The following is a 27,192-nucleotide window of genomic DNA, read 5'->3' as shown; positions in this document are numbered from 1 at the left end:
AGTATAAATTAGTTTGTAATCAAGTTATTTGGTGGGAGGGGGATGGGAGAGCATCTTAAACCAGATGCAGCTATTGTGGAGATAAAACTGCACCAGTAATGGCCAGTGCAGTGTTCAGTCAGTTTGGTGTGATATAATTACTGGAAAACAAAAATAAGAGTAGTTGTGTGTTAAATACATAAATGTTGAAAACATTTTTCTCATTAATTTTACTTCATGGGGTTGCCAAAATTGAGTAAAACTTCATAAGATTTTGAACAACTAAATCAAAGTTTTTGTTTCAAAAATTCTTATTCACAAGGTGAAAACATTGTAAATTGAGATTAGTGTACCTCAGTATAGCATTAACAAGCAAAGGACGTACTTTATAAGGCATCTCCGTAGCCAGGTGGGAAAGAGCAGCAGTGCGTAGCACACGCTTCTTGATTAGATCGGGGTTCGAGCACATCACCACCAAATACGGAGGATGGGGAAAGGTCAAGGGAATGACCACCGCATATTTCGGGAGCAATATGGCCTTAGTTGCTAATGCTCCTAAAAACCAAATAACAAACAACATAACAAACTTACTCTGGTTGCAGAATATAAAGCTGTATTACTGTTTCCAATACTTTGATTTCTTACTGCTTCCATTCTTGCTAATTTGCGTCTTCTTTCGATAGAATGATTCATTTTAGAAATACATTTTGAATGTTGATGATACGATGAATGGGTTGAAAGAAGTGTTGCAACATCTTTGTCAATATTTACAATGGCCTTTGCTCTTGTTACTGTTTACAAAACAAAAAAAGTACTTATTATATATATATATATGTGCAATATATTACAATCATTTAAGTTATCATAAAATATAGATTGATATAATCTGTTGCTAATATCTACAGAAAGTGAAATAAGCTAAAGATATAAAATAAAGAATTTACTGTTTAGTATCACATTTGGATAAAACATGCAATTATACCTGTTCAATTTATACTACATATAAGTTTAGATGAGCTTCATATATACTAATGTCACGAACATGTTTCTGGTCCCAAACCCTTTCTGATTCCCAGCTTTACAGGCAGACTATCAAAATAAAATATTTCTAACCCACCTTCTAAGCTGCAATATTGTTTCAAAATATGCAGATTTAGAAAAAAATAAAATTAAAAATATGTTCAAATATCTGCCTGTATGCAGTCTGCTTGATACACATTTGCTTATACCTTGGGTTTCAGAAATTCTAGAGGAAGAAACATAGTACAGTCAGTCCACATACAACACGTGGTTACACTACACGAATTCGATCATAACACGATTTATAAATAGGGGAACGATATCGTGTATAACACGAACCGAATTCGTTTATGCTTGATTTGCCTTTGTGTTTACAAGAAATGGCAGTCAAACGCAGAATCACCCCCAACTGAACGCAACACGACAGGAATGAAGAGAAGATTCTGAAAATGTATTTGTTTTTTATATCAGTGAAGGGGAAACACATTTCACCATAATAACGTAAAAACCCACACAATTCCAGCTATTGGTATTATCGCAAATGCAATTAGATCGAGTTTACTACCAGTTTATAACAGATTCCACTAGCAGAAACACAACTGGAAATTGTTTTTATTGTTTTATGGTAGTGATCTCCAGAAATGTGCTTTAGTAAAATGTGAGTTAGTGAGGTATTAATGTGTCTCTGCCTTTACGGTGTTGTTTATTCAGTTGTATAGCTTTGTTTATGTGTATCAAGCGTGCCTCCTCATTTTGTAATTGTACTTTAAAAGGAAGCATCCTAGTGAAGACACTACAGATTCAGAGAGAAAACGAAAAGCAATATCTATAGACAGAGGCAGACTGGCTCAAAAATTCTTACCCGGGAAAATTTGTAGTGGCCTAATACTAGCGTTTATAGCCAAAATCACACTGGACTCCGGCCCACTGGGGTTTCTCCGGTAAGGCTAATGGCCAGTCCACCTCTGTTAGATTAAAAATATGAAATTGTGAAACTGAGCAAAATTAAAGAACATGTGATATTGCACATGATACAGGCCTAAATGATGCAACGCCCACAATTAGAAAGAATGCAGAGAAAATAAAAACAACTTTCATAGCAGGAACAATTCAAAGTGTAATAAAATACATTAGATCAAGACACAAAGAATTCGAAGAGATGGAATGTCTGTTTGGATAGAAGATCAAACAAAGAACAAGTTTGCTTATGATAGAAGCAAAAGCAAAATTTTATTAAGTAATAGTCGTAATAAAATACGTAAGTATTTTATTACGACTATTATCGTAATAAAATACGTAAGTATTTTATTACGATTATTTATAGTGTTTATAATGATTTGGTTACAAATGTGTGTTCAATCTTGGGTGGTCGGCACCTAATCCTATTTTTCCCATTGGGCCTGTTATTTATATTGCACGATTTTGTATTGCATGAGGGTTTCTAGGAACACAGCTATCGTGCTATATGAGGATTGACTGTATATAACAAGTTACCTCTCAGAATTAGTGACAGTTGGGGTTATATATATATATATATATATATATATTTTACTATGTAACTCATTCAAGGCATGCATAATGTGCAGTGTGTATTTTCATGGACCCCCCCCCCACTGATATACAATGAGTGGCCACTTTATTAGGCACACCTAATAAAGTGGTTACAAAGGAACTGGATGCAAAAAAATTAATTTTGATATCACATATACTTGGATTTTAGGAAAGCTTTTGACACTGTTGCGCATGGAAGACTACTGTACAAATTGGAGCAGAATGGTATTAAGGGTAAGTTGCTACAATGGATAAAAGGATGGTTGAGTGGGAGAAGACAGAGGATGGTAATCAATGGGTGCTGCTCTTCGTGGACTAATGTTATTAGTGGAGTCCCACAGGGTTTGGTGTTGGGTCTTGTCTTGTATATTTATCAATGATATTGTTGATGGTATATCAGGCTTGGTGTCGAAGTTTGCAGATGATACAAAGGTTGGTGGGGTTGTTAATACAGTAATGGCAGTGTCCTACTGCAACAGGATCTAGAAAATTTGGGCAGATGGGCTGAGAAGTGGCAACTGAAGTTTAATATTGACAAATGCAAAGTACTGCATATGGGTAGAAGTAACCCCAGAGAAATGTACCAACTGTGTGGTACGACACTTAAGGTGGTAGAAAATGAAAAAGACCTGGGAGTAATAGTGCAGTCAGATATGAAGTTTTCTGAGCAATACAGACAGGCTGCCATGGCAGGTCATGGGGTTTTGTCAATGATATGTAGGAATTTTGCTAGCAAGGAAAAGGAAGTGATTGTCCCTCTGTATAAGGCAATGGTCAGGCCACACCTTGAGTACTGCGTACAGGTCTGGAGGCCTCATTTTAGGAAGGATGTAGATTTGCTTGAGCAAGTACAGAGAAGGACAACAAGATTGGTGAGGGGAATGAAATTTGTTTGTTAGTTATTTGGTTTTTAGGAGCATTAGCAACTAAGGCCACATTGCTCCGGGGATATGCGGTGGTCATTCCCCGACCTTTCCGCATCTTCCGTATTTGGTGGTCACGGGCTCAAACCCCGGTCTAATCAAGAAGCGTGTGCTACGTACTGCTGCTCCTGCCCACCTGGCCATGGAGGCGCCGAGGGGGGGGGGATGAAGGGATCTTCTTACCAAGAGAGGCTTAAGTTCTGCAAATTGCACGGCTGGAGACTAGGCACCTAGGAGGTGATCTGATTGAGGTGTATAAGGCCTTGAATTTGTTGAGCACGCTGAATTCTGATGGGATTCTTCTGCTTGTTCAGATTATGAACCTAAGGGGGCATAAATTCAAATTGAGGAAAGACAGATGTAGAATAGATGTGCGGAAATTTGCCTTTAGCCAGCAGGTGGTTAATTGCTGGAAGAAACTTCCATCTGTCGTTGTGGAAGTTGATAGGTTAAATAAATTTAAGGAGGAACTGGACAAACATTTAAAGGGAATTGTTTTGTAAATTTTTTTTTTTTTTTTGGCTGATGCTGCATAAGCTCATATTTACTTTCTTGCATCACATGCCACTACTACTACTACTACTACTACCTACTCACAGTGAGCCTCCCTTTAGCCCTCAGAACAGGCTAAATTCATTAAGGCATGGATCTCTGCACCAAAGAGAGTGTTCAGTCTCATCACACAAGTGCTCAATTGGATTGAGATTTGATGATTGGGGAGTCTCCCACATTAGGATGAATTCATTCATGTGTTGCTGGAACCAATTCTGTACAATTCTGGCCTTCTAACATGGAAAATTATCCTGCTGGAAGAACCCATTTGCACATGGATACAATGCAGCCATAATGGGATGGCTGAAGGCTATCCATTGCCAGATAACCTGTGGCACCCAAATATTGCTCGACTGGTAACAAACCACATGAAAATGAAAGTTCTCCTGAGACTACTATAGGGCCACTATCACTATCAGACTGCACTGATTTTGATTACACGAATTTCTAATAATTGACAGCAAAGTGGAGGAGAAATTGTTGAAATTAAACAATAAGAAAGTCATCTGGGATGGATGAAATCTATCCAGTTATATTAAAGGATGTAGCAAAGGAAGTAAGCAAACCCTTTGCCATAATTATGAGAGCATCCTTGGACTCAGGGAAGGTCATTACAGACTGTAGATGTGAAAATTTACCCTCAATTCATAAAGGGGTATCTAAAGCTGACATCAGAAAATACAGAACTTTTAGTTTAATTTCTGTTCTGAGGAAAATAATGGAGTCCCTTGTTAAAGAAGTATTGCAGTAATCAGATCGCAGACATTTGCCTCTGGCCAGCAGGTAGTTGATTGCTGGAACAAACTTTCATCTGTTGTTGTGGAAGTTGATAGCTTAAATAAATTGAAGGAAGAACTGGACTAACTTTTAGACCAAATGGTTGGGTAAAATGGGACTTTTGAAGTGAAACTTCTTTAGGCGTGCTCCAGGCAGTTTTCAGATGGGAGTAACTTGAATTCATGGATTGACAAATAATGCAATGAAAATGCGACCATTGCCATAAGTAAACCAATTACAGGCGCTCCTAACAGCCAATCTATCATACTAGGTTAAATGCCCCGGTTCTGGTGCAATCACTGAAGTTAAGCAGCATTAGGCCTAGTTAGTAATTGGGATGGTAACCATCTGGGATTACCCCATGTAATCAACTTTCTTTATTTTTTATTTTTTTATTTTTTTTTTATTTTACTGTTAACCTGTGGAAAATATTCTTCTGATTTTCATGTATCATTTAATTTTGTTAATTGGTAAGGTAATAAAGTGTAAATCTGTGCTTTATATCTTTACTTTTATAGCATTAACAGAATTAAAATTCAATTCGTAAATGTGATCACATGACCGAAGCTAACTACATATGTAGTGAACGGTATTTTGTTATGGAGTGTCCATCACTAAGTGATTTGATCATACAGTGAATCAATCATAAAGCGGGGTCCACTGTAGCGAGCATTGTAAGGTGTATAGAGAACGTATATGTGCAATGCATCCATGGATTGACAAAAATCACCAAGAAAATGTGACACAAAATGATTTATTCCCCTCACCACTGTACCACTCTGTACCAAGCACGAACGACGCATGGCCCAATCAGTACCACTACTGATTGCATCATGCTATTTCTTTCATCATTCTATACTGTATTTAATAAAAAATTATAATTCGACATGTCGAAGACCAATAGTGAGCATCATAGGGTGTATAGAGCACGTATACGTGCAATGCGAACACTAAAAGTACCTCCATTGAGTACAAAGGAGAGAGCTAAGCTATTTCAACTGGAAGAAATTACAGTGTATGATGGAGTTGAGCAAAGAAGCTGGAGAAGTTCGATCCACATCTTCACAGCATTACATCTCCCCAGAAATGTTAGAAGTGAATTTGGAAGGAGTCATGGAAGTTAATACTGCAAATGAAAAAAAGATGAGTTTTCATTTGCAGTATTAAAACAAAAAATCAAAGAAGCTAAAACCGACTGCCAGAAGTACTTCATCAAATCGTTCAACACATAATACACAGCTAGAGCAGCAACAGGATTTTAAGAAACATCAAAGCATACACGCACAATTTAAATGTATATTCCTGGATAATAATTTTGGTTCAGTCCTTGTGTTTTGTTCAAGAACAATGTGAAGCTTGTAGTAGCAGCTCTAGATCGCGTTCTTCTTCAAACAGCATTTCGAAATGAGGATGTAAGTCAAATGCCAAACTGTAACGCTGTCGTGGCTCTCTCAAGAACATAGCGATTCCGGCTCTATCGAAGTTAAATGGTTTTAAATATAATCTGATGCCACAACACTTGCCGAAACTAGATTTGGTAATGGAACGTCTTACTTCCAATGCTCCCATTCATAGAGATTCATTGCCTGCGACATTGATACGGTCAATACGGGATCTTTGGTCAAGTGATAAATGTTCACCTAAATAAGTTTCACTTAACTTCGGCTATGCATGCTTGGTACACACACAACTTTTTTTTTTGGCTGATGCTGCATAAGCTTGCTTTCTTGCATCATATGCCTCTACTAATGCTAATGACACCTATCAGTGTGAAACACAGCAGTGAAGTTAAGCTAAGTTAACAGGTAATTACTTATATCACCTTTTGATTGCCCTTTGTGAACTGGGGATCCATTTGCACATTTCCAGTCCATAAGGACCTCTCCTGAATCCAAAAATGCTCTTATAATTATGGCTAAGGATCTAGCTACCTCTTTTGCTGCCTCCCTTAATATAATAAGATAGACCCCGTCCACCCCAGGTGGCATTTTTATGTTAAGCTCCAACCATTTCCCTTCCATTTTCCTCTCGGTTATCGCAAATTCATTTAGCTCCCTGTTAGATATTTCTTAACTTCTTAACTTCTGGTGATCAACTCCCTAAAGAACTGCATGAATGTAGATGCAAAATACCTATTCAGTTTGTCACCAACCTGGGCAGGATCATCATCAGTTGAATCACTAAAATTAATTGGACCAATGGGATTCAACCCCTTTCTTGCTGTTAATATAAGTATAGAAGTCTTTTCTGCTTTTCATGGCATTCTTTTTTAGAGACTTCTTGCAATCTGCCTTAGTTTGCCTAATCTCTTTTGTGACTTGATTATAGACGACTAGTTTATATCTACCACTGGCTTCTTACCAGATAATTTATATGAATCCCATTCATTTTTCTTCTCTACTACAAGTCTCATCAGTTTATCTGACATCCATTTAGGTCTAAGCCTGGAAAAATATTTTTTAGTTGATATGAAAAGCCGAGTAGCTTCTAAGATTACTTCCCTGAATGCCTCCCATTTATAATTTGTGTTGCTAACCTTATCAGTTTGTCGCATTGCCTTCAATTTAAAAACTGTCCAAGACCACTGTAGTCAAAAGTGCTTCCTGTTACCCTTGAGTAGCATATCTTTAAGTAAATCCCACATCAGTGCACCATGATCACTGCTGCTTAGGTCTTTTACCTGCAGATTCTGTAAATTTATCTGCAAATTTTGATATCATGCCTTCTATCCCTCTTTCAATGTCAACACTGTTGTTTCTCATTTTCATAAAATTTGAAACAACAGTGATCCAAGAACCGATCCTTCAGGGACCCCAGTCTTGACATTACACAAACCCAAGGAATATCTATTAATCACAACCCTCTTCCTTCTGCCATGCAACCACTCAGCAATCCAACTTAGAATCTTACCAGTAATCCCAACCTGTTCAAAGCTTATACGGTAACCTCTCATGAGGGACTGAGTCAAATGGTTTGCTAAACTATGTCGAAATTGTTCCCTAAATCCAGCTCATGAGTAACCGTATCAAAATAGCATACTAAGTTAGTTAAACATAAATTTCCTCTAACAAAGCCATGTTGTGTGTCTTTCAGACTGAGATATCTATTTAAATGTTCCTGGATTGCACTCTTAATCATTGCCCCTAAGATTTTTCCTACCACTGTCAGACTAACCAGTCTGTAGTTACCAACTTCACTCTTAAAACCACCTTTATGCATTGAAGATATGTTGGCACTTCTCCAATCTAAAGGAATCTGAGTACAAGGATGACCTCATAATTACTCTCAATGGTTCGATACACTCCCTGATGGTCTTCCTCAACACTACCGAGTTAAAAAAAAAATATGCCATCAACTCTGGGAGCATTACTTGCCTCTATGCTCAAAATTTTTTCTAATAAACATCTGTAATTATGAAATCACTAATTTCATATGGTTAAGCTTACTCACACAGCCTCTTCTCAGCATAAAGGATCTTTTAAGATCTTTCGTCAGTAGAGACTGATGCAAAATACCTACTCAGTTCATCCACAACGTCGCTGGATTGTCTAAGACCTTCCTACACCCAGTGCACAAAGGTCCGATCTGATTAGCTTTCTTCTTTGTTGTATTCACATATATGAAAAATTCCTTGTCCCCATTGTTTACTCTCTTAGCCAATGCTTTCTCATATGCAGCCTTGGCCTTCCTAACCTTATTTGTGGTACTATTACAGATCAACTTGTAACTGTTGTAGGCATCAGTACTTTTCATTGCTCTATAACTAACCAATGCAATCTTTTTTTCTGCTCCATTTGATTGGCCAGCTCCACAGTCATCTATTTCAGCATACTCCCCTGCAATATTTTCTTAATGGTATACATGCATTCATGGGTTTGTGACTTTTTTGCTTTAAAAGTATCCCACAATTCAAATGTATTCACCCTCCTTCAGCTTTTCGACCAATTCACAAATGCCACACAGAGCCTTAAACTGTCAATAAAATATTGTTCATACTTCTCACAACTGTGATCAAACTGAAAAATGTTCAGATATGGAAGAGCCTCATGTATAACCACAAAAGCTCATAGAGATAGAGTTTCTACCATTCCCTAACCCTGCAGAATCAGAGGAAATTCCTAATAATAACCCCGAATAGTCACAACCTCCAGAACAAAGTGAACTAAATGCAAAGGAGGATACTGCCCAAGATATGGCATATGCACTTAAAACTTCAGTGAACAATTTAATGAAGGAAAATATCAGCTTACCAAAACCCTGATGGCAGATGTATAAGAGTACTGAGAAAACATAGAAAAGCTAGTGACCAATTTAATAAAAGAGAATGAAGTACCCAAGGCCAGGCATGAGGAACAGCAAACCAAGAATACACAACAACAAAAGAAAAAAAAAAAAAAAAAAAAAACCAACAGCTTTGTTGGTTTTTTTTAACAAGATAAGAAAAAGCCAAACCATATTACTCATATATTGGTCACAGAGAAAAGCTCGTTTCAAAAAAGTGAGGACATGAAAACAGAAGTGATAAAGAAACTAAAATCTGAAGGAGGGTCATCAAAGTAAGAAACCTCAGAAATATCAGGGATAAAGGAATCTGAAGAGAAACTGCTACCAATTAAAATTTACAGAAGCTAAGCAGCTGTACAAAATTTGGGAACTAGACCTTAAATTAAAAATCTACAAGAAACTGGGACCCACAATAATAATTTATGATATACCCAGAGCAAGACTAGAAGAAACAAGTGACAATTTATTCCTAAAAATCTTCAGAACTATATCTTTACAAAGAAGAAGTGAAAAAAGTAAATCAAACACAGATTCACAATAAATGCAAGGAACAAGAACATTCAAAACTGGATCTTTGAAGTGAATAGTCAGATAAGGTTTGACTTTTATTTTTGGTTTTTATGGCACAAAAACGACAAAGTTATAATGAAATATGATGAAGTTAAAATTTCCAAAAAGATCGGGATATACAGGGTGGCCATAATTTAAGTATCCCTATTCAGAGCACTCTGTAGCTCTAAAGTAATAAGTGGAATGGCACCAAAATTAGTAAGTAAACTATTGAAGGCATGGGAGAGAAGGATCCCCTGAAAAAAAAAATTAGTTCCAAAATCTGTCGATAGGGAATAATATGGCAATGTACAAGAGGAAAGGCATGACAACGTACCAACAAATAAATAACTAAGACAAACCTTAATGAAATTACAAATTTTTATTTGTGCTCTTTACAAAAAAACAGAAAAAAATTGAACTAAACTGTCAGAGGAAATGGTTTCACAGCTCTAAACTCACTCATAGTTTACTTCCAATGGTCGATGATGTGGCTGATGGTGGAGTTGATCTTCGATGTGATTACCATTGTTCTGGACCAGAAATTGCATTCGATGCACAGTGTGCTCCACTGTGGAATGCAACATCTCTGGAGTAATGTTCCGCACATGTTGCATTACATTGTCCCTTAAGACAGCCAGATTAGGGCCACTTCCTTGATAGAAATTGGCCTTGAGGTAACCCCACAGCCAAAAATCACATGGTGATATATACCAAATATAGTATATTTATAAGGTGTGACTGGTATGTAACTCGCAAAAATAGATGGCTCATGTTGTTACTGATAGCATATATTGAGAGGTGCTAGCCCCAAGTTGACATGCCTTTCAATGTAAGCTTTATGCAGTAACGGCATCATGATACTCTTAATATGTTATTCTGTTAATTTTAAATTAAGTTTGACTTTTTTGGTTCCCTTTTTAGGCCATGGTCGTGCACTAATATTAGGCTATATAGTTAAAAATAAAAATATAGAAACATGGTACTTATATATATATAAGTAAGGAAAAAATGATAATTATGAGGCAAAAAGTTAATTCAGTGATAAATGTTATATGATAGTTGTACCTAAGTGTGCAAAGCAGCAGCAAAGGATACAAAAGTATATATCAGCCATGAATATTTTAACAATGGGCTCGCAGTTTTTCCGACTTTCTACCGAGTAAATTTGATCGGTCACAGAAGTGATGTCATCCACGGCTTCCACTAGAGGCACTTCCCACGCTCATGCTACTAGTAGTGTGATTAGAGCACGTGATGCATTTTTTGTGACCGGTATGATATCTCAAGTCAAGGGTGGATTTGGGGGGGGGGGACAGATGTGGTTTATAACCCCGTTAACAATGCATATAAGTGAAGGTGTAAAACGTTCTAAGGTCTATCTAAAAAAAAAAAAAACCTCGTCATCATGCCTCGCCTTACGATGATAACTGGATATGACAGTGTCTGGAGTTCTAACTTTTTAGAATTTTTGAATAGTATGACATCACAATCATGCTTCCTGAAGTTACTACTGCAGTAACAATGATTGCAACAATACAAATATTTGTCAACAATTTCTTTTTACATCTCGCATTTTCTTTACATTCCATTGTTAGATCCCCTAACAGCTGCAAATGTCGCTTCAACTACAAGATCGGTAACATCAATCGGTGCTGTTTTACAAAGATATTTAGATACGTTGCACTCGCAAGTATACATCTCTTACTTTAGTTATCATATATCCATTGTATCTTCCAGAAATTATGAAAATCTGGAATGATCAATAAAATATTTACAATAAAAAAAGCTCTTTTATTTCATAATCGATATATACAAAGCAAAATACCTAAAAGAAACGCGAAGGATGTTTTGTATAAACTATCTACCACATGTGCCCAGCACATGTGCAAAACTTTTTTATTCGTTTTTTTTTTTAAACTAGGGAAATATAATGGATACTTTTTTTTTCATGCTAAAATTTTAATATTGCGAATAAAAAATAACATGAAATATTTCCCATATCATAAATAACATAAAAACTATCACAAAGCATTCCACAATATAAAAACAAATATTACATAAAAAAACAAACTTTCTAGAAAAAGTACACAAAAAATCAGATTACATGGAAAAAAATTATTTCACAAATATTCAAGAAAATTTTATTCTAAAAATTGTCAATTTACTTCTTTATTAATATTCGTTGTCAATCTTCTGCTTTGCTCAATAGCTGAGCAACGATTACAGAGGAATGATTTGACGTAGCGATCTGGATCAAACTGAAGCAATGGTTTTCCATTTAGATCTATGGTCATCATAATCTACAACTTGTTTAATTTACACAATATTATTCATTACGGTGAAAGCTCACTCAGCTTCAGCACTGCTAATTGTTGTGGTTTCAAAGATATTTTCTGGTTTTTTTAATTGAAAAGGTAATTTCACTCAATTTTAAAGATAAACTGTCTTCAACAAAATCTCTAAAATCATTAAAATTTCATTAATTTTTATTTCATATTCGGTTTTCACCGTCTTGCCACCAAGACGAAAGTTCTTTCACATTCCACAATTTCAGGTAGCATATATTTAAAATTTCTTTCAATGGTATCGTCATTTTCTTTATTTGATTTTAAATTAATCACTCTGTTGCATTAATAACTTATCCTTTAAGGATAAAACAATGCATTTAATAACTTGTCACCAGGTAATTTTAAAGTTCTTACTTTTGATTCCTTCAAATTCTTTCAACTTCAACATACTCTCAATTTTAGCTTCATAATTTCCTTCAGAATTTTTCAAATTAGCAATAGCATTGATAGTTCGAAAAATTAATTTATCTGCTTTTACTACAGTGAATCTGTAAAGCTTCTGAAAGGTAAGAGAGCTCCTGCAGGATGTCAATCATTAGTGCTAAAGGGTTAAGAAATTCCAAATTTAAAAGTAGATTTAATAATCCGGAATATTTAACTTCTGGTTCAAAATGTTTGCACAATACAGAATAATTCCCTTAACCCGCAACTACCATCTGCAAGCTACAACTGCTCATCGTGGCCTGAACACACGACCGATTTTTATAGTTTCCACATTAAGTTCTTTAGCAATCATCCTTAATTCGTGCTAGTTTTTTGGAGATTGGTGATACAGTTTTTTTTTAATTATTGCCTGTATGTCATTATATTTTAGAACATTTTCTACACAGTGAAAGGCTCGACAAAGTTTCAAAATCTGCCAACATTTCATCTTCATAAAGTTTATATAATATAAAGTATTATTATTATATTTTAGTTGCCTCCCCCCACTACATTGCTACTGTCACTAGTTCTTTGAATATTGTGCAAAATGTTGGAATCACACGGATATACTGTAACCATGTAAACATAGAGAGGAGAAATTTACTGAATGGTGTTGGTTGCTCACTTCTCCGAAAAATATTCACCCGTTTGTCAGAGTAAAGGGGAACCACAACACAGCTTGACCAGAGGCTATTATCTGTGTCGGGAATCTTCTTTATCCTCTGACTGGCTATGGGAAGCATACTGACTAGTGCGACTTCTCAGTATGTGACTGCATCGGTTTCACGGACACTACTAACAATGAAACGGTAATCCCTTTCACCCTTACTTAATTCGTACTTTCTAATTACCTAAATTGCCTAAAGGCCAGAGGGGAAAACAATGCATATAAAGTTTTCTCTCCTAATCCGTTCGTTACATGGAAATTTTCTTCGTTCAATGGAAACTATTTTAAATGTAATTACCAAGTGGAATTTTAAAAAATTTGGTATAAAGAAGTTGGTTAAACAGAGGTCCAACTGTAATTAAATCACAAAATTAAGCAATTTTAAAATACATAACTGATCGATTGCACCATTAAAATGGTGGAAATGGGGCCCCTGCTCGCCCCACCATAGTTTCAGCTTTGGATACTCAATAATTGCATTCAGGATTTCATTTGTAAAATAAATGATCATCTCAGCAATGGGCTCGCAAATTTTCAAAAAAAAATAACAATGCCCACTATAGCTCACCACTGCATGTAATCCTCGTATAACATGGTCATTAGATTCCTATAAAATGTCATGTTGTGCGAACCGTGTTATACGGGACTAAGAAAAAGTACAAAAAGGGGGATTACATTCCAAAAGCTAACAAAAATACACCATTCTAGATTTCGTGTATTTTCTATTTAAAAAAGCAGTAATCTGGGTTTGTTTGCTTTTGCTTGATAAATCTTTGTGAATTTCATCATATGGAACAAAGCATTTTTGAAGCTCCCTTTTGAACTTTGGGCTCCTTTCAATCAAGAATTTGCATTCAAAAAATAAGATTCTAATTGCTCGGCTAACTTTATGCCATCCCCTATGCCAGGGGTGGGCAACCCAAGGCCTTCTAAGATCTTATGTGCAGCCTTTGTCACACAAAGATGAAATAAAATCATTAAATAATCCTACTACTTTTAAACTAAAAGTAGTAGGATTTAAACTAAAATCTACTACTTTTAAACTAAAAGTAATATTTTTTAAAATTAAATATTCAAATATTTAAATTAAATAATATTATTTAATTAAATTATTTTAATAATTTAATTAAAAGCTTTATTTTTTTTCACAATATAGAAACATTATTCAGATAATTAAAAAACGAAAATACAAATTTTTTGATCTAAAAAGTAAAATATATAGTGTTTAACTTCTTCTATTTATTTAAAAATCGTTTTAATGTACCACAAATGATAAAAAACGAAAGCTATTTAATAAAAGAAAAATTCTAATCCTCTGTTAAGTTTGTTAAAATAATTTAACGAAAATAGTTTTTTATTTTAAAATTTAAATTGTGACATCGTGATTTTTTATCTGTTGCTTTTATGTGCATATTTGTAACTGTGAATATTTTGACAACTGTATGTATTCTTGTCTTGAATTTTGTAATCCTGTAATTTTGTATGTTTGATTTCACAATTGCTTAATTTTTAGATTGCCCATCATGTCCAAAAAATTTAAAAGGAAGTTGAATGAAGAAAACAGAACATTTAAAAAAGATTGGAAGATGCAGTATTTTCTTATTTCTGTGACAGGCAAAATGGTTTGTTTGATATGTAATACAGCACTAACAACATTAAAAAAAATACAATGCAAATCAACATTATCTATCTGACAAGGACCATAAATATGTAAAATTAGAAGGAGAAGCTCGTAAATCTGAACTTCAAAAAATGAAGAAAGAAAAACAGCACCAGGAAAAGGCTTTTGGTGCTTTTATTAAGCAAGGAACTTCTGCAACCAATGTTACATACAAAATAGCGCATGTACTTGGAAAAAAAGGCAAACCATTCAGTGACATTGAAATGATAAAAGAATGTATTGTTGAAGCAGTAGGATGTTTAAGTTCCGGAAAAAGTTGACAAATACAAACAATTACCTCTCTCAAGAAAAACGATAACTAATAGACAACATGAATTAGCTCAGAATGTAGGAGGAACAACTTCAGGTAATAATTCAAATGGGCTGAGAGGTGGCAAATGAAGTTTAACATTGACAAATGTAAAGTACTACATATGGGAAACAGCAACCCCAGAGAAACATAACACTGACAGTGGTAGAGAATGAAAGGGACCTGGGGGTGGTTGTGCAGGCAGATATGAAGTTCTCTGAGCAGTGCAGATGGGCTGCAAGAGTAGCTCATGGTGTATTGTCAAAGATATATAGGAATTTTTCTAGCAGGGGTAAGGAGGTGATTATTCCCTTGTATAAGGCAATGGTCAGGCCACACCTAGAATACTGTATACAGGTCTGGAGGCCTCATTTCAAGAAGGATGTAGATCTGCTGGAAGGAGTACAGAGAAGGGCAACAAGATTAGTGAATGGAACAAAGGGGTGCTCTTACGAAGAAAGGCTTAAGTTTTGCAAATTACAGTGTCTGGAGACTAGGCACCAGCGAGGTGATCTGATAGAGGTGTATAAAGCTTTGAATGGTTTGAGCATGCTCAATGCTGATGGGATTCTTCCTCTTGCTCAGAATAATCACCTGAGAGGGCATAAATTCAAATTGAGGAAAGACAGATGTAGGATAGATGTGCGGAAATTTGCCTTTAGCCCGCAGGTGGTTGGCTGGTGGAACAGACTTCCATCCCTTGTCGTGGAAGTTGATAACCTAAATAAGTTTAAGGCTCAGCTGGACAGGTATTTCGAACGAACAGAGGGGTGAAGTGGAAGTGATTTTTTTTTTTTTTTTTTTTTTGGCTGATGCTGCATAAGCTTGCTTTCTTGCATCAAATGCCTCTACTAATGCTAATGCTAAGATGTATATTTTTCAATAGCGTTAGATGAAACCACTGATAGAAATGACCCTGCTCAAATATTATATTTTATTTGTGCTATAACTGAAGATTTCCATTGTTATGAGGAACTACTGGCTTTGGGTATGCCCACTGGAAGGACTCATGGAATTGATATTTTTAACAAGTTTAAAGAAATGTGTCTTGAGAGAGGACTAAACCTTGGTAACATGGTGAGTGTATGCACGGACGGTGCACCTTCTATGAGAGTAAAGCAAGAAGGATTCGTTTCATTGTTAAAAAAAGAAAAGCTCAATTTAGAAAAGTTAATTTTGTTCCACTGTATATTACACCAACAAAACCTTTGTGCTAAATCCTCCCATTTAGCAATACTTTGGACAAAATTATTACAATTGTTAACTTTATTCGAGCAAATGCTTTAAGACATCGCCAATTTCGAAGCATGCTTATATTGAATGATGAGACATATAATGTCGCCTTACCATATTATTGTAAAGTGTGCTGGTTATCAAAAGGACAAATTTTAGTAAAAGTTTTGGCTTTGCGAGAACAAATTAAAAAATTTTACACGGAACAACAACAAGAATGCGATTTATTAGATGAAGAATTTTGTAGAAATGCTGCGTTTTTGTGTGATATTATGGAAAGGCAAAATGAATTAAATGTTTATTTGTAGAGAAAAACAAGACATATATGACATGTGGCAAAAAAATTTATTTTTTACAAAACTCTTTTCTCTAAATCAGAAATATCTGGGGAACATTTCCCTCATTTAAAAAATATGTTAAAGGAGCAGAAATATGTTGTATGTGACACTTTCAAAGACTACATAACCGTATTGGACATGCTAATTGAAGAATACAATGATAGATTTCCTGATTTCGAAGAACATACTTTAGAAACGAAATTGGCATATGAGCCACATTTAGTTGATATCCTGACGGCACCCACGGAACTACAGATGGAATTAATTGAATTAGGAGAAGATAATATGATAAAGACTTTTTTTTGATACAAAAAAAAGATCCTATTGAAATATGGAAAAATGCAGTTGAATACACACGTTTACGTCAACATGCTCGTCAACTGCTGTCTTGCTTTGCAACTATGGGCTTGGCAAACCCAGGGTCCTGAGCTGGATATCATCATTCTTCTCTTTCTTGGTGATTCCTTTGTACTTCTCTCTCTCTCTCTCTCTCTCCCTTTCTCCCTCTCTTTCTCCTCCTCTCTCTTCTTTCTTTCTCAGCGGGTAACTCAGGATTTTTTTTTTTTTTTTTGGCTGGTGCAGCATAAGCGTCAGGCTTCCTTGTACCATATGGCTAATAATAATAATAATAATAAATAACTAAGTATTGTTGCGAATCAACTTTTTCATACCTTACACAAATTAAAAGTCATTTAAGGACTCATATATCTGATATTCATTTAGAAGAACAACTCAAGTTGCATACAACTAAGATGGAGCCTAATATCCAGTTGTTATCTAATAAAAAACAAACTCAAAAATTTCATTAGTTAATTATCAAAAAAGATGTTTCGGCTGAAACCAATGCATTCTGATAAGTTTAGCTCATTAAAAATGTGCAATCGAAGTGGTTTCAGCCGAGACATCTTTTTTTGGTAAACAACTCAACCACCAAAGCATCAAATCTTCAACTCATTAGTTAACTCATATTAAATTATTTTTTACAATAGTACAGTTTTTTCTAATTATTCTTGTATAATACACAGAATGTTAAATAATTGCTATAAATTTTCATTTGAATAACAATTTAGAAAATAATTTATCTTTATAATTATATTTTTTTAAATTTTGTGTTCATATAAAATGTAGGTGGATGTATTATGATGAGAATATTGTAAATATGTATGTTTTATTGAAATTTATTTGCCTTTTCTATAGTTATGTAATAAAATTTAACACTGATAATTAAGTAGGTTTTACTTCGTAAGTAGTGGTTCAAAGGATCGGTGCAGCCTTTCCACTATTTCCAAAAATGAATATGGCCTTTTATTCAAAAAAAGGTTGCCCACCCCTGCCCTATGCTTTTTAGTGTAAAATTTGGAAGTTTAGAATTTATCTGTGCTATCACCAAATCCACTATTACTGGCCTATTTTGCTACCAGTAATTCTTGAATGTCTTCAATAATCATATCTTTTTAGGAGCATCAGCAACTAAGGCTATGCTATTCTGTGTTTATTGTCTATAAATTGAGTGTGTCCTGAGGTTGATTTTCTGTTTTGCTGGACGAAAAACCAGAGTTTCCAGGGAAAAAAACCATACTACACTCGCCCCAGCCCGACTAACTCAGCCATGTTGTGAAAAAGACCCGTAAAATTTCCTCCCTTCATCGACGGGGTTCAAACTCAGGTCTTTTCCAGCCGGTGTGGGGAGGAGGGCGATTCTATCAACTGTGCTACCCAAGAGGACTTCAGTAGTCATATCATCAAAACCTTCCCCTCCTATTGACGTAGCAAGTTCTACTATTGCATTTTCTACCCGTTCGATCATATTTCCTGAATGAACTGACTCTGGCCATGCATTTTTCACACATTCATTCAACATTGACGGTTTTACTTCTTTGAGCAATAAAGCTATGACTCTACACCCAGGGGCTCATATCTGGTGAGTATGGGCATGGCACACCCAGGGTCCTGAGCTGGATATCATCATTCTTCTCTTTCTTGGTGATTCCCTTTTGTTTGTTTCTCTCTCTCTCTCTCTCTCTCTCTCTCTCAGGGTAATAGGGAGATTTTTTTTGCCGGTGCAGCATAAGCCTCAGGCTTCCTTGCCCCATGTGGCTAATAATAATAATAATAATACAGTCCACAATTGAGAAATGTTTCCATGCCTTCATTACTTCAATAGATTCTGAATCAATTTTTTTTTTGCAAAATCTACTGTAATGATTTTCTGATCTAATGAGTTTAAAAGTGGATATAATACCTATGTCTATGAAAGAAGTTGCATCTGCCCAAAAATGAGTGTGAAAAAAATTTTTTTTTTTAACTAAAAGGAGGGCAAAGAGGCAGAACTTCCACAAAGTTTATAAGGTAGTCCCAACACAGTATTTCTTGTAAAGCATACATAATCAAAGTAAAACAGTAATAAAATTAAAATAAGTGCTTACAGTATAAAGTAGATGTGACAATAGGAGCAAAAGTAGGTAGTTCATGCAAATAAAAGATAATGGCCTAATTTAGAATTCAATATTAGAAGTATATGCAAGCAAATGGCATAAGGCAATAGAATAAAGTGAGGTAAGGGAGGGGATGAAAGCTCTATGATAAAACTAATTTTATTCAAAAATCTAATGTTCCAAAACTTTACACTGGTTCCTTTATCACATGCAAGATAACATGAACATGAAAGGGTTTAATATTTAACTCTTAAATATAAACTTTAAATATATAAATTATGCAATAAAACAAAAATACATGTTAAAGCAAATGCAAAAAATTTACCTTAAAATTATGAACTTTATGCACTGTATTTACATTATTTAAATAATAGCTTATGATACTGTTAATTTTCAAATCACTCAAAACCACTAAATGTGGTGCAAGAGCTTGAAGATTGGCAGGAATTACCAGCATTGAATGGTACACTGGATCTTTCTGGGAAATTTTTCTTTATCTCTTCATATCAACCTCAGGGCTCACATCTGGTAAGTATCAGCTTGGCACACCCAGGGTCCTGAGCTGGATATCATCATTCTTCTCTTTCTTGGCGATTACCTTCTACTTCTGGCTCGTTTTCTCTCTCTCTCTCTCTCTCTCTCTCTCTCTCTCTCTCTCTCTCTCTCTCAAGCCGACCGGGCTAGCCGAGTGGGTAAAGTACCTGCCCGGCAACCCAAAGGTCGCGGGTTCGATTCCCGCCTCGGGCTTGGATCAAAGTACTGCAAAAACCTTGGGAGGTGCAATATGGCCACAGAAGCCGATGCGCCAACAACTACCAAATCAAAAAAAAAAAAAAAAAAATCTCTCTCTCTCTCTCACACACACACACACACACACACATTGGGTAATTCAGAAATTTCTATAAACAGCACTTCAATAAACTTCAGTTAATTACATCCCCTTAGCATGCATTCCCTATCCATAACACCAAAAGGAGAAGGATGTACAGTATAAAGTATATGCAAGAAATGGTATGCCTGACCGCTTCAATATATTTTCACTTATAGCACTGAATGGCTGCAGTGTTTTACAGCCATGGATAAGGAAATATATCACTAAGTAGATTAACACAGATGTAAATTACCCAGCATGGTGTTTATTGTTATTCTTGTGTATCTATTTATTGCTACAAAAGTTATTTTGGAACAATAAACAGGTTCTTTCAAAGTTTCTTCTTATCATAAATTGTCAATATGCTGCAAAACATTTTCAGTTTAGCAGGCAATTCAGCCTTTTTCTCATTAACTAGTATAATGGCTTAAAGTCAATTTTTAACAACAAAATCAAAGAACACATCTTTGAAAGTGTGCACTGCACTGGGAATTACAGTACATTGGAAAAATCAGACTGAAGGGCATTAATTAATTATTAAAAAGTTTTTTTTGACACAGTTTTGTAGGCGCTCAAATATTTACTAATGGGTAATTTTTCCCAAGTGAATAGTGCAATTCCAGGGAACAGGGTGCAACTCTATATCAAAATGTAGAGAATGCTACATTGAACAAGCACTGAGTGAACTGCACTATAGTAGCAGTTAAGTGCACTTCATAAACTGTCAAGCGGGTTGTTCAGCTAAATACATAATAGTGCATCTGCACTAGCCAGATATGGTCATTCCAATATATCAAACTGGGAGGTTTACTTCCATGATTAAAATTTCCATAATGACATTATAAGAATGAAAATAGCATTGCATGCAGATCAGTATCTTCACAAGCTGGATGTTGATAATATCAGTTTTTAATAAACTTCCAAATGATTATAAACCACATATAATAAAGGCACTGGCTTTTAAGAAATATAAATCTAAAAACTCAAACATTCTAAATGCACACCTATCTGGAGATATTTCCAACATGGGAATCTAATAAATGTTCATTCCTTTTGACCATTCAGAGTTTGTTCTTCACCTGTATACTTCACAGTACTGATTATGGTTAAACAAAATAGCTTAGTTAGACTTGTTGCTATCTCAAAATGAACCTTTTTATTTAACTTCTCGTGTCTAACCAAGTATTTTTCAGGTATTGGAAATTAGTAAAATAAGTACTAGACTTATAGGAGTGGGGGACTGAGGGTTACATAAGACATTACCTGTAAAGAAATTCACTCCATGTAATCATGGAATCATTTATAAAGATAAGACAGGTAATGTCTTATCTTTATAATTTTTATTTCATTCCTTTCCCACAAATTTCATTCAAAATCAGCAGAAAATACAAAGGTAAGTTAAGGAAAGCAGCTTTACTGGATTATTTAATTCAAGTTTGACATTAATACTTCCTCCAATCACAAGCCCAGACTTATAAACATACATTTCAGATACTGCAACTGGGTGGCATTCTTTTAGCCAGATGACCAATCAAAGGACATAAGTGTACATGTTCTGTACAAGGAATACAGGATAAGCAGGAACAGAAGCATTTTTTTTTTTTTTTTTTAACTACGAATTTTTTCTTCCGAATTTCTTTGATTTCATTTACAATTATACATACAGTCAACCCTTCAAAATCTAATAACCGTGCTAACTGATTCTTGGTATACCCAAAGAATTTACAGAAATATAATGGAAATATGAAGGGCAAGAAAAGTTTAGTGAGTTTGGAGTTAAACTGTAAATGGATGTTGACTACCTCATACACTTTTGCAATGGTCCTGGAAATTAGTAAAATAAGCACTACACTTTCTACTATTATGATGAGGATGTCTCAGTATAGCAGCTGAAATCAAATAAAATTTGTATGACTTAATGCATTTTTGGTTTTCAAATACAGGGACCATTCTGATTTCATTACAGTCCTGATAGTGTCTGGGATTTTTAAATAAATAGTGAATTCACTTGTTATGCAATTTAAAAAGATTTCAGCAACTTAACTAGAACCACAGATAATGGTATTTTTTTTTCTAAGGTGGATGTAAGAGCAAGCATTAGTGCCAAGATTGGCTTCAGTGGGTTTCAGTTGAGATGATAATTCTGGCCAGTAGGAGCAGAATTATCTCCTCAATTTAAAAATTTAATATAGTAAAGCATATATAGACTTTATCTGATTTTACTTGAGTAGAAATATTCCCCAAATCCGAGTACTGCACTGCATAGGGCAAATGCCGCCCAGATCTAGCAGTTAAAAAGGTACAAATAATGGCTGTTGCATGTTTAAGTGGAAATTTTATTTCCAAACACCATTTGGCTGTTTCACTTAAAAAAATTATATTATTCACAGTATGGCATACATTCACTAATAGAGACTGCCTGCTAGCTGATGAGAGGCCAGTAAATAGCTATAAAACAGCTGTCTGGAGAGGACTGGATGAGGATCATATCTCATCATTGATACAGTCTGTAATGCACTTAAAGAATCTGTGCACACCTTTGATAATTATTAGTTTATATGTGGTCCAAAGTTAGCTCTACAGCATACAATTCTGCTGTGTATATACTGCAGTCATAGGGAATCTTCCCAGATACTGTGCAATGTGGGAAGACTGCAGCTGATCCTACAGATGACTCTGACTTCGAACCATCCATAAAGACAGGCAGAAAATCAGAGTAGGAAGATCGATGGGCAGCATACAGTTATGGTAAACAGAAGCTGACATGACTGATTTTCCCCAGTTAATAAGGGAAAAGTTGCATGATGGAAAGTGCTGTCTTGATGACTGGGGAACATTTTGTCTACAGTGATGTTAAATTCTCTGAGCAGCTCTTGACACGAATACCAAAGGGACGGTTGGCACTCTGACAGATATCTGCTATAGAGATTTTCCCATCATGGTTGGAAAAAAAGATGTTCAAGTAAGGTTGTTTGGCAGGGACTTCAGTTTAAAAGTATATTTTAGGGACAACTGCTTTCATCAAAGCAATAGAGGTGGTTCATATGCTTCAACATATAAACTCTGGACAGGGGATGTTCTAAATTCTCCAGTAGCAGTTTAGATGGCTTGATGGTGAACTCGGTCTAAGCACACTACACTGTTTCTAGCAGAAGAGTACAGTTGGGACTCATAATCTAATTTTAATTGGCCAAGTGCACGATAGAGGCGGAGTAAAATGTATCAGTTATTAGAAGAGATAAACATAAGAATAGGTGGAACAGGACCAGGGTTTGTCTGCCAGGGGCAAAAGTTGATGACGTTATAGAGCAGATATCTTTCCAGGGCACAAAAGGTGATATTGTTGTATACTTTGGAACTAATGACATTAAGAGTAAGACATCTGTAGATTTACTCAACAAGTACAGGTTAATGTTGAAAAAAAAGTAATGAGTTAGGGTTGAATGTGAAAGTGTCTACAATTCTGCCCAGACACAATAGAAGGGAGTTTATGATGAGAGCCTTGTCAATCAATTCGGCCCTGGAGAGATTATGCAAGGCTTAAGGGGTAGAATTTTTTTCAGCCTGGTCTGTGCTTGTTGACATAAGAGACTACTTCTACAGGGATGGGATACACTTAAATAGAAAGGGTGCAAGAATATTTGCTGATGCTATCAAGGCAGTGTTAAGTGGGTCGGAAAATTGCTAGCGTGGGGGGGGGGGGAATACACAGACTAAAAGGTTAACAGTGGCCGCAGGCAGAGGCAAAAGTGATTTTTGCCTCTGCCAAAAGTGATTATTTCTGCTGCCCATTCTATTAGAATGGGCAGCAGACTGGAAAGCAAGGTAATGGATATTTCCGTGACTGCTGGGAGACATAGTGGAACAAGTAAATACATGGGCTGTGTTAGGGTGGCTAGGAGCAGGAACAGGTGCATGTATACTTGCATGTACACCAATGCTAGGAGTATAGTTAATAAATTTGATGAGCATCAAGTGCTAGTGAAGACATCAAAGGCAGATATTGTTGGGATATCAGAGACATGGTGGCACACAGATATAGGCAGTGCAGAGTTGGAATTTAGGGAGTACAATGTGTATAGGAAGGAAGGACGGGTCATTCTGTTAGTTAAGAAACACAAAATCTAAGTGCATCCAATTGATGTTGGTGGACAATGCAGTGTTGAGTCTGTTTGGTGTGAATTAAGCACTGGGAAAGGAAAAATGAGAGTAGGTGTGTGTTATAGGCCTAATGAATCTGATCAGTATAATTAGCAATTGTGCAGAGAAATAGAGTGGGACAGTAAATCAGAATGTCTTATACTGGGAGATTTTAACTTTCAAGATATTGACTGGAATTTGTGGATTGGTCACTCGCACACTAGCAAGACTTTTGTGGATTTATTGGATGACTGTTTTCTACAGCAAGTTCGAGAGGCAACCAGAGGGAGTAATACTCTTGATCTGATTATCAGTAGTGATTCTTCATGCATTAAGAATCTGCAGATAAAGGAACCACTGGGTGACATGATCACAATGTATTGATATGGGAATTATTTAAAGATGTAACTACCATCAAGTCTAAAGCGAAGGGCTTTTGCTTTCGTAAAGGTGACTACAGAGGTCTTAGGCAGTTTTTATATTCTGTACAGTAGGATCAACTGATGATGTTACCAACAGTGAACTCTAAATGGGAAGTTTTCAGGGACTTAATTTTGGAGGCTCCAAGTTTTTCATTCCAACTAAGAAATACTCTTCAAGGTTTAGGCCCACATGGATGTCAGATGAATTAATGAGGCTAGTGGCAGAGAAGAAGAATGTATGGGATGCATATAAAGTATCAGGTGACACAGAAGCCTATGGCAAGTATAAACTAGTTGTAATCAAGTCACAAAGGAGGTTAAGCAGGCGAAGGCAGATTATGAGAAATCTTTGGCAAAGGATGCAAAGAAAACAGCAAGGAGTTCTTTACTTATGTAAACTCTAGAAGGAAAGGGATGAATCAGATTGGACCACTTAATATAGATAGGTTGACTATTGATGATCATGCTCAGGTAGCTGATAAACTGAATGAGTATTTTGCTTCTACATTCACACATGAGGAGTTATTCAATGATGGGAGTGCCATAAGTTTATCAAGCGCTAACAGGGAGATAAGTGATTTTGTAATAACTGAGAGCAAAGTGGAGGAGAAATTGTTGAAGTTATGTTATGTTATTTTGGTTTTTAGGAGCATTAGCAACTAAGACCATATTGCTCCGGGGATATGTGGTGGTCATTCCCTGACCTTTCCGCATCCTCCGTATTTGGTGGTAAATGGGCTCGAACCCCGGTCTAATCAAGAAGCGTGTGCTATGCACTGCTGCTCCTGCCCACATGGCTACGGTGGCGCCTGTTGAAGTTAAACATAAAAAAGGCACCTGGGGTGGACGGAATCTATCCAATTATATTAAAGGAGGCAGAAAAGGAAGTAAGCAAACCCTTAGCCAAATTATGAGAGCTTCCTTGGCCTCAGGGGAGGTCCCCATGGACTGGAGGTGTGCAAATGTATCACCAATTCACAAAGAAGGTTCAAAAGGTGACACAAGTAACTATAGACCTGTTAGTTTAATTTGTGTTCGGGGAAAAATAATGGAATCGCTGGTTAAATTTTTTTTTTTTTTTTTTTTGCTTTGGTAGTTGTTGGCGCATCGGCTTCTGTGGCCATATTGCACCTCCCAAGGTTTTTGCAGTACTTTGATCCAAGCCCGAGGCGGGAATCGAACCCGCGATCTTTGGGTTGCCGGGCAGGTACTTTACCCACTCGGCTAGCCCGGTTGGCCGCTGGTTAAAGAAGAATTGCAGGATCATCTAGATAAGACTGCAGTAATAGTTAAGACACAGCATGGGTTTGTCAAAGGGAGGTCTTGTCTAACCAATTTGATTGTTTACTATGATGTGGTCACAAAATAACTGAATGCCAAAAATAATTTTGATATCATATACTTGGATTTCAGGAAAGCTTTTGATACTGTTGCACATGGAAGACTGCTGTACAAATTGGAGAGGTATGGCATCAAGGGTAAGCTGCTAAAATGGATAAAGGGATGGTTGAGTGGGAGACAACAGAGAGTGGCAATTAATGGACACAGCTCTTCGTGGACAAATGTTATTAGTGGAGTTCCCCAGAGTTCGGTGGTGGGGCCATTGTTGTTTTGCATATTTATCAATGATGAAGGTATATCAGGCTTAATGTCGAAGTTTGCAGATGATACAAAGGTTGGCGGGGTTGTTATTGACAGTAATGACAGTATGCTACTCCAACTGGATCTAGATAAGTTGGGAAAATGGGCTGAGAAGTGGCGACTGGAGTTTAACACTGACAAATGCAAAGTACTGCATATGGGTAGCAATAACCCAAGAGAAGCGTACCAACTGTGTGGTACTACACTCAGGGAAGTGGAAAGTGAAAAAGACCTGGGGGTAATTGTGCAGCCAAATACGAAGTTCGCTGAACAGTGCAGACGGGCTGCCAGGGCAGGTCATGGAGTCTTGTCAATGATATATAAGAATTTTGCTGGCAGGGACAGGGAGGTGATTATCCTGTTTTACAAGGCAATGGTCAGATCACACCTAAAGTACTGTGTACTGGTCTGGAAGCCTCATTTTAGGAAGGATTGATTGATTGATTTGGTAGTTGTTGGCGCATCGGCTTCTGTGGCCATATTGCACCTCCCAAGGTTTTTGCAGTACTTTGATCCAAGCCCGAGGCGGGAATCGAACCCGCGGCCTTTGGGTTGCCGGGCAGGTACTTTACCCACTCGGCTAGCCCGGTCGGCTTTTAGGAAGGATGTAGAGTTGCTAGAACAAGTACAAAGAAGTGCAACAAGATTGGTGAGGGGAACAATGGGGTGCTCTTACCAAGAAAGGCTTGAAGTTCTGCAAATTGCAGTGCTTGGAAAGTAGGCACCTGCGAGGAGATCTGATTGAGATGTATAAGGCCTTGAATCGGTTGAGCAAGCTGAATGCTGATGGAATTCTTCGTCTTGCTCAGACTAAGTACCTGAGGGGGCACAGTTTCAAATTGAGGAAAGATAGTTGTAGAATAGATGTGCGGAAATTTGTCTTTAGCCAGCGGGTAGTTGATTGGTGGAACAGGCTTCCATCTTTTGTTGTGGAAGCTAATAGCCTAAATAAATTTAAGACTGAGCTGGACAGGCATTTGGAACAAATGGAGGGATGAAATGGGAGGGTTTTTTTTTTTTTTTTTTTGGCTGATGCTGCATAAGCTTGCTTTCTTGCATTGTTTTC

The 27,192-nt window shown here is 36.3% G+C and overlaps 1 protein-coding gene across 1 annotated transcript in view; it reads right to left on the bottom strand.

Moving 5' to 3' along the window:
- LOC150080982 (nephrocystin-4-like) overlaps window positions 1–27,192 on the bottom strand; it is a 470,434-nt gene that overhangs the window by 131,801 nt on the left and 311,441 nt on the right. The window contains exon 19 of the mRNA XM_090380874.1: window positions 571–770. Coding sequence (XP_090237000.1) covers window positions 571–770 — 200 coding nt within the window. The remainder of the gene's footprint in view (window positions 1–570; window positions 771–27,192) is intronic.

Source organism: Mastigoproctus giganteus, chromosome 9 (assembly GCF_048544385.1).
Source record: "Mastigoproctus giganteus isolate SK-2022 chromosome 9, ASM4854438v1, whole genome shotgun sequence".
NCBI classification, from domain to species: domain Eukaryota; kingdom Metazoa; phylum Arthropoda; class Arachnida; order Uropygi; family Thelyphonidae; genus Mastigoproctus; species Mastigoproctus giganteus.
The sequence above is the reverse complement of the archived record's forward strand: the minus strand, read 5'-3'. Positions and strand labels throughout refer to the sequence as shown.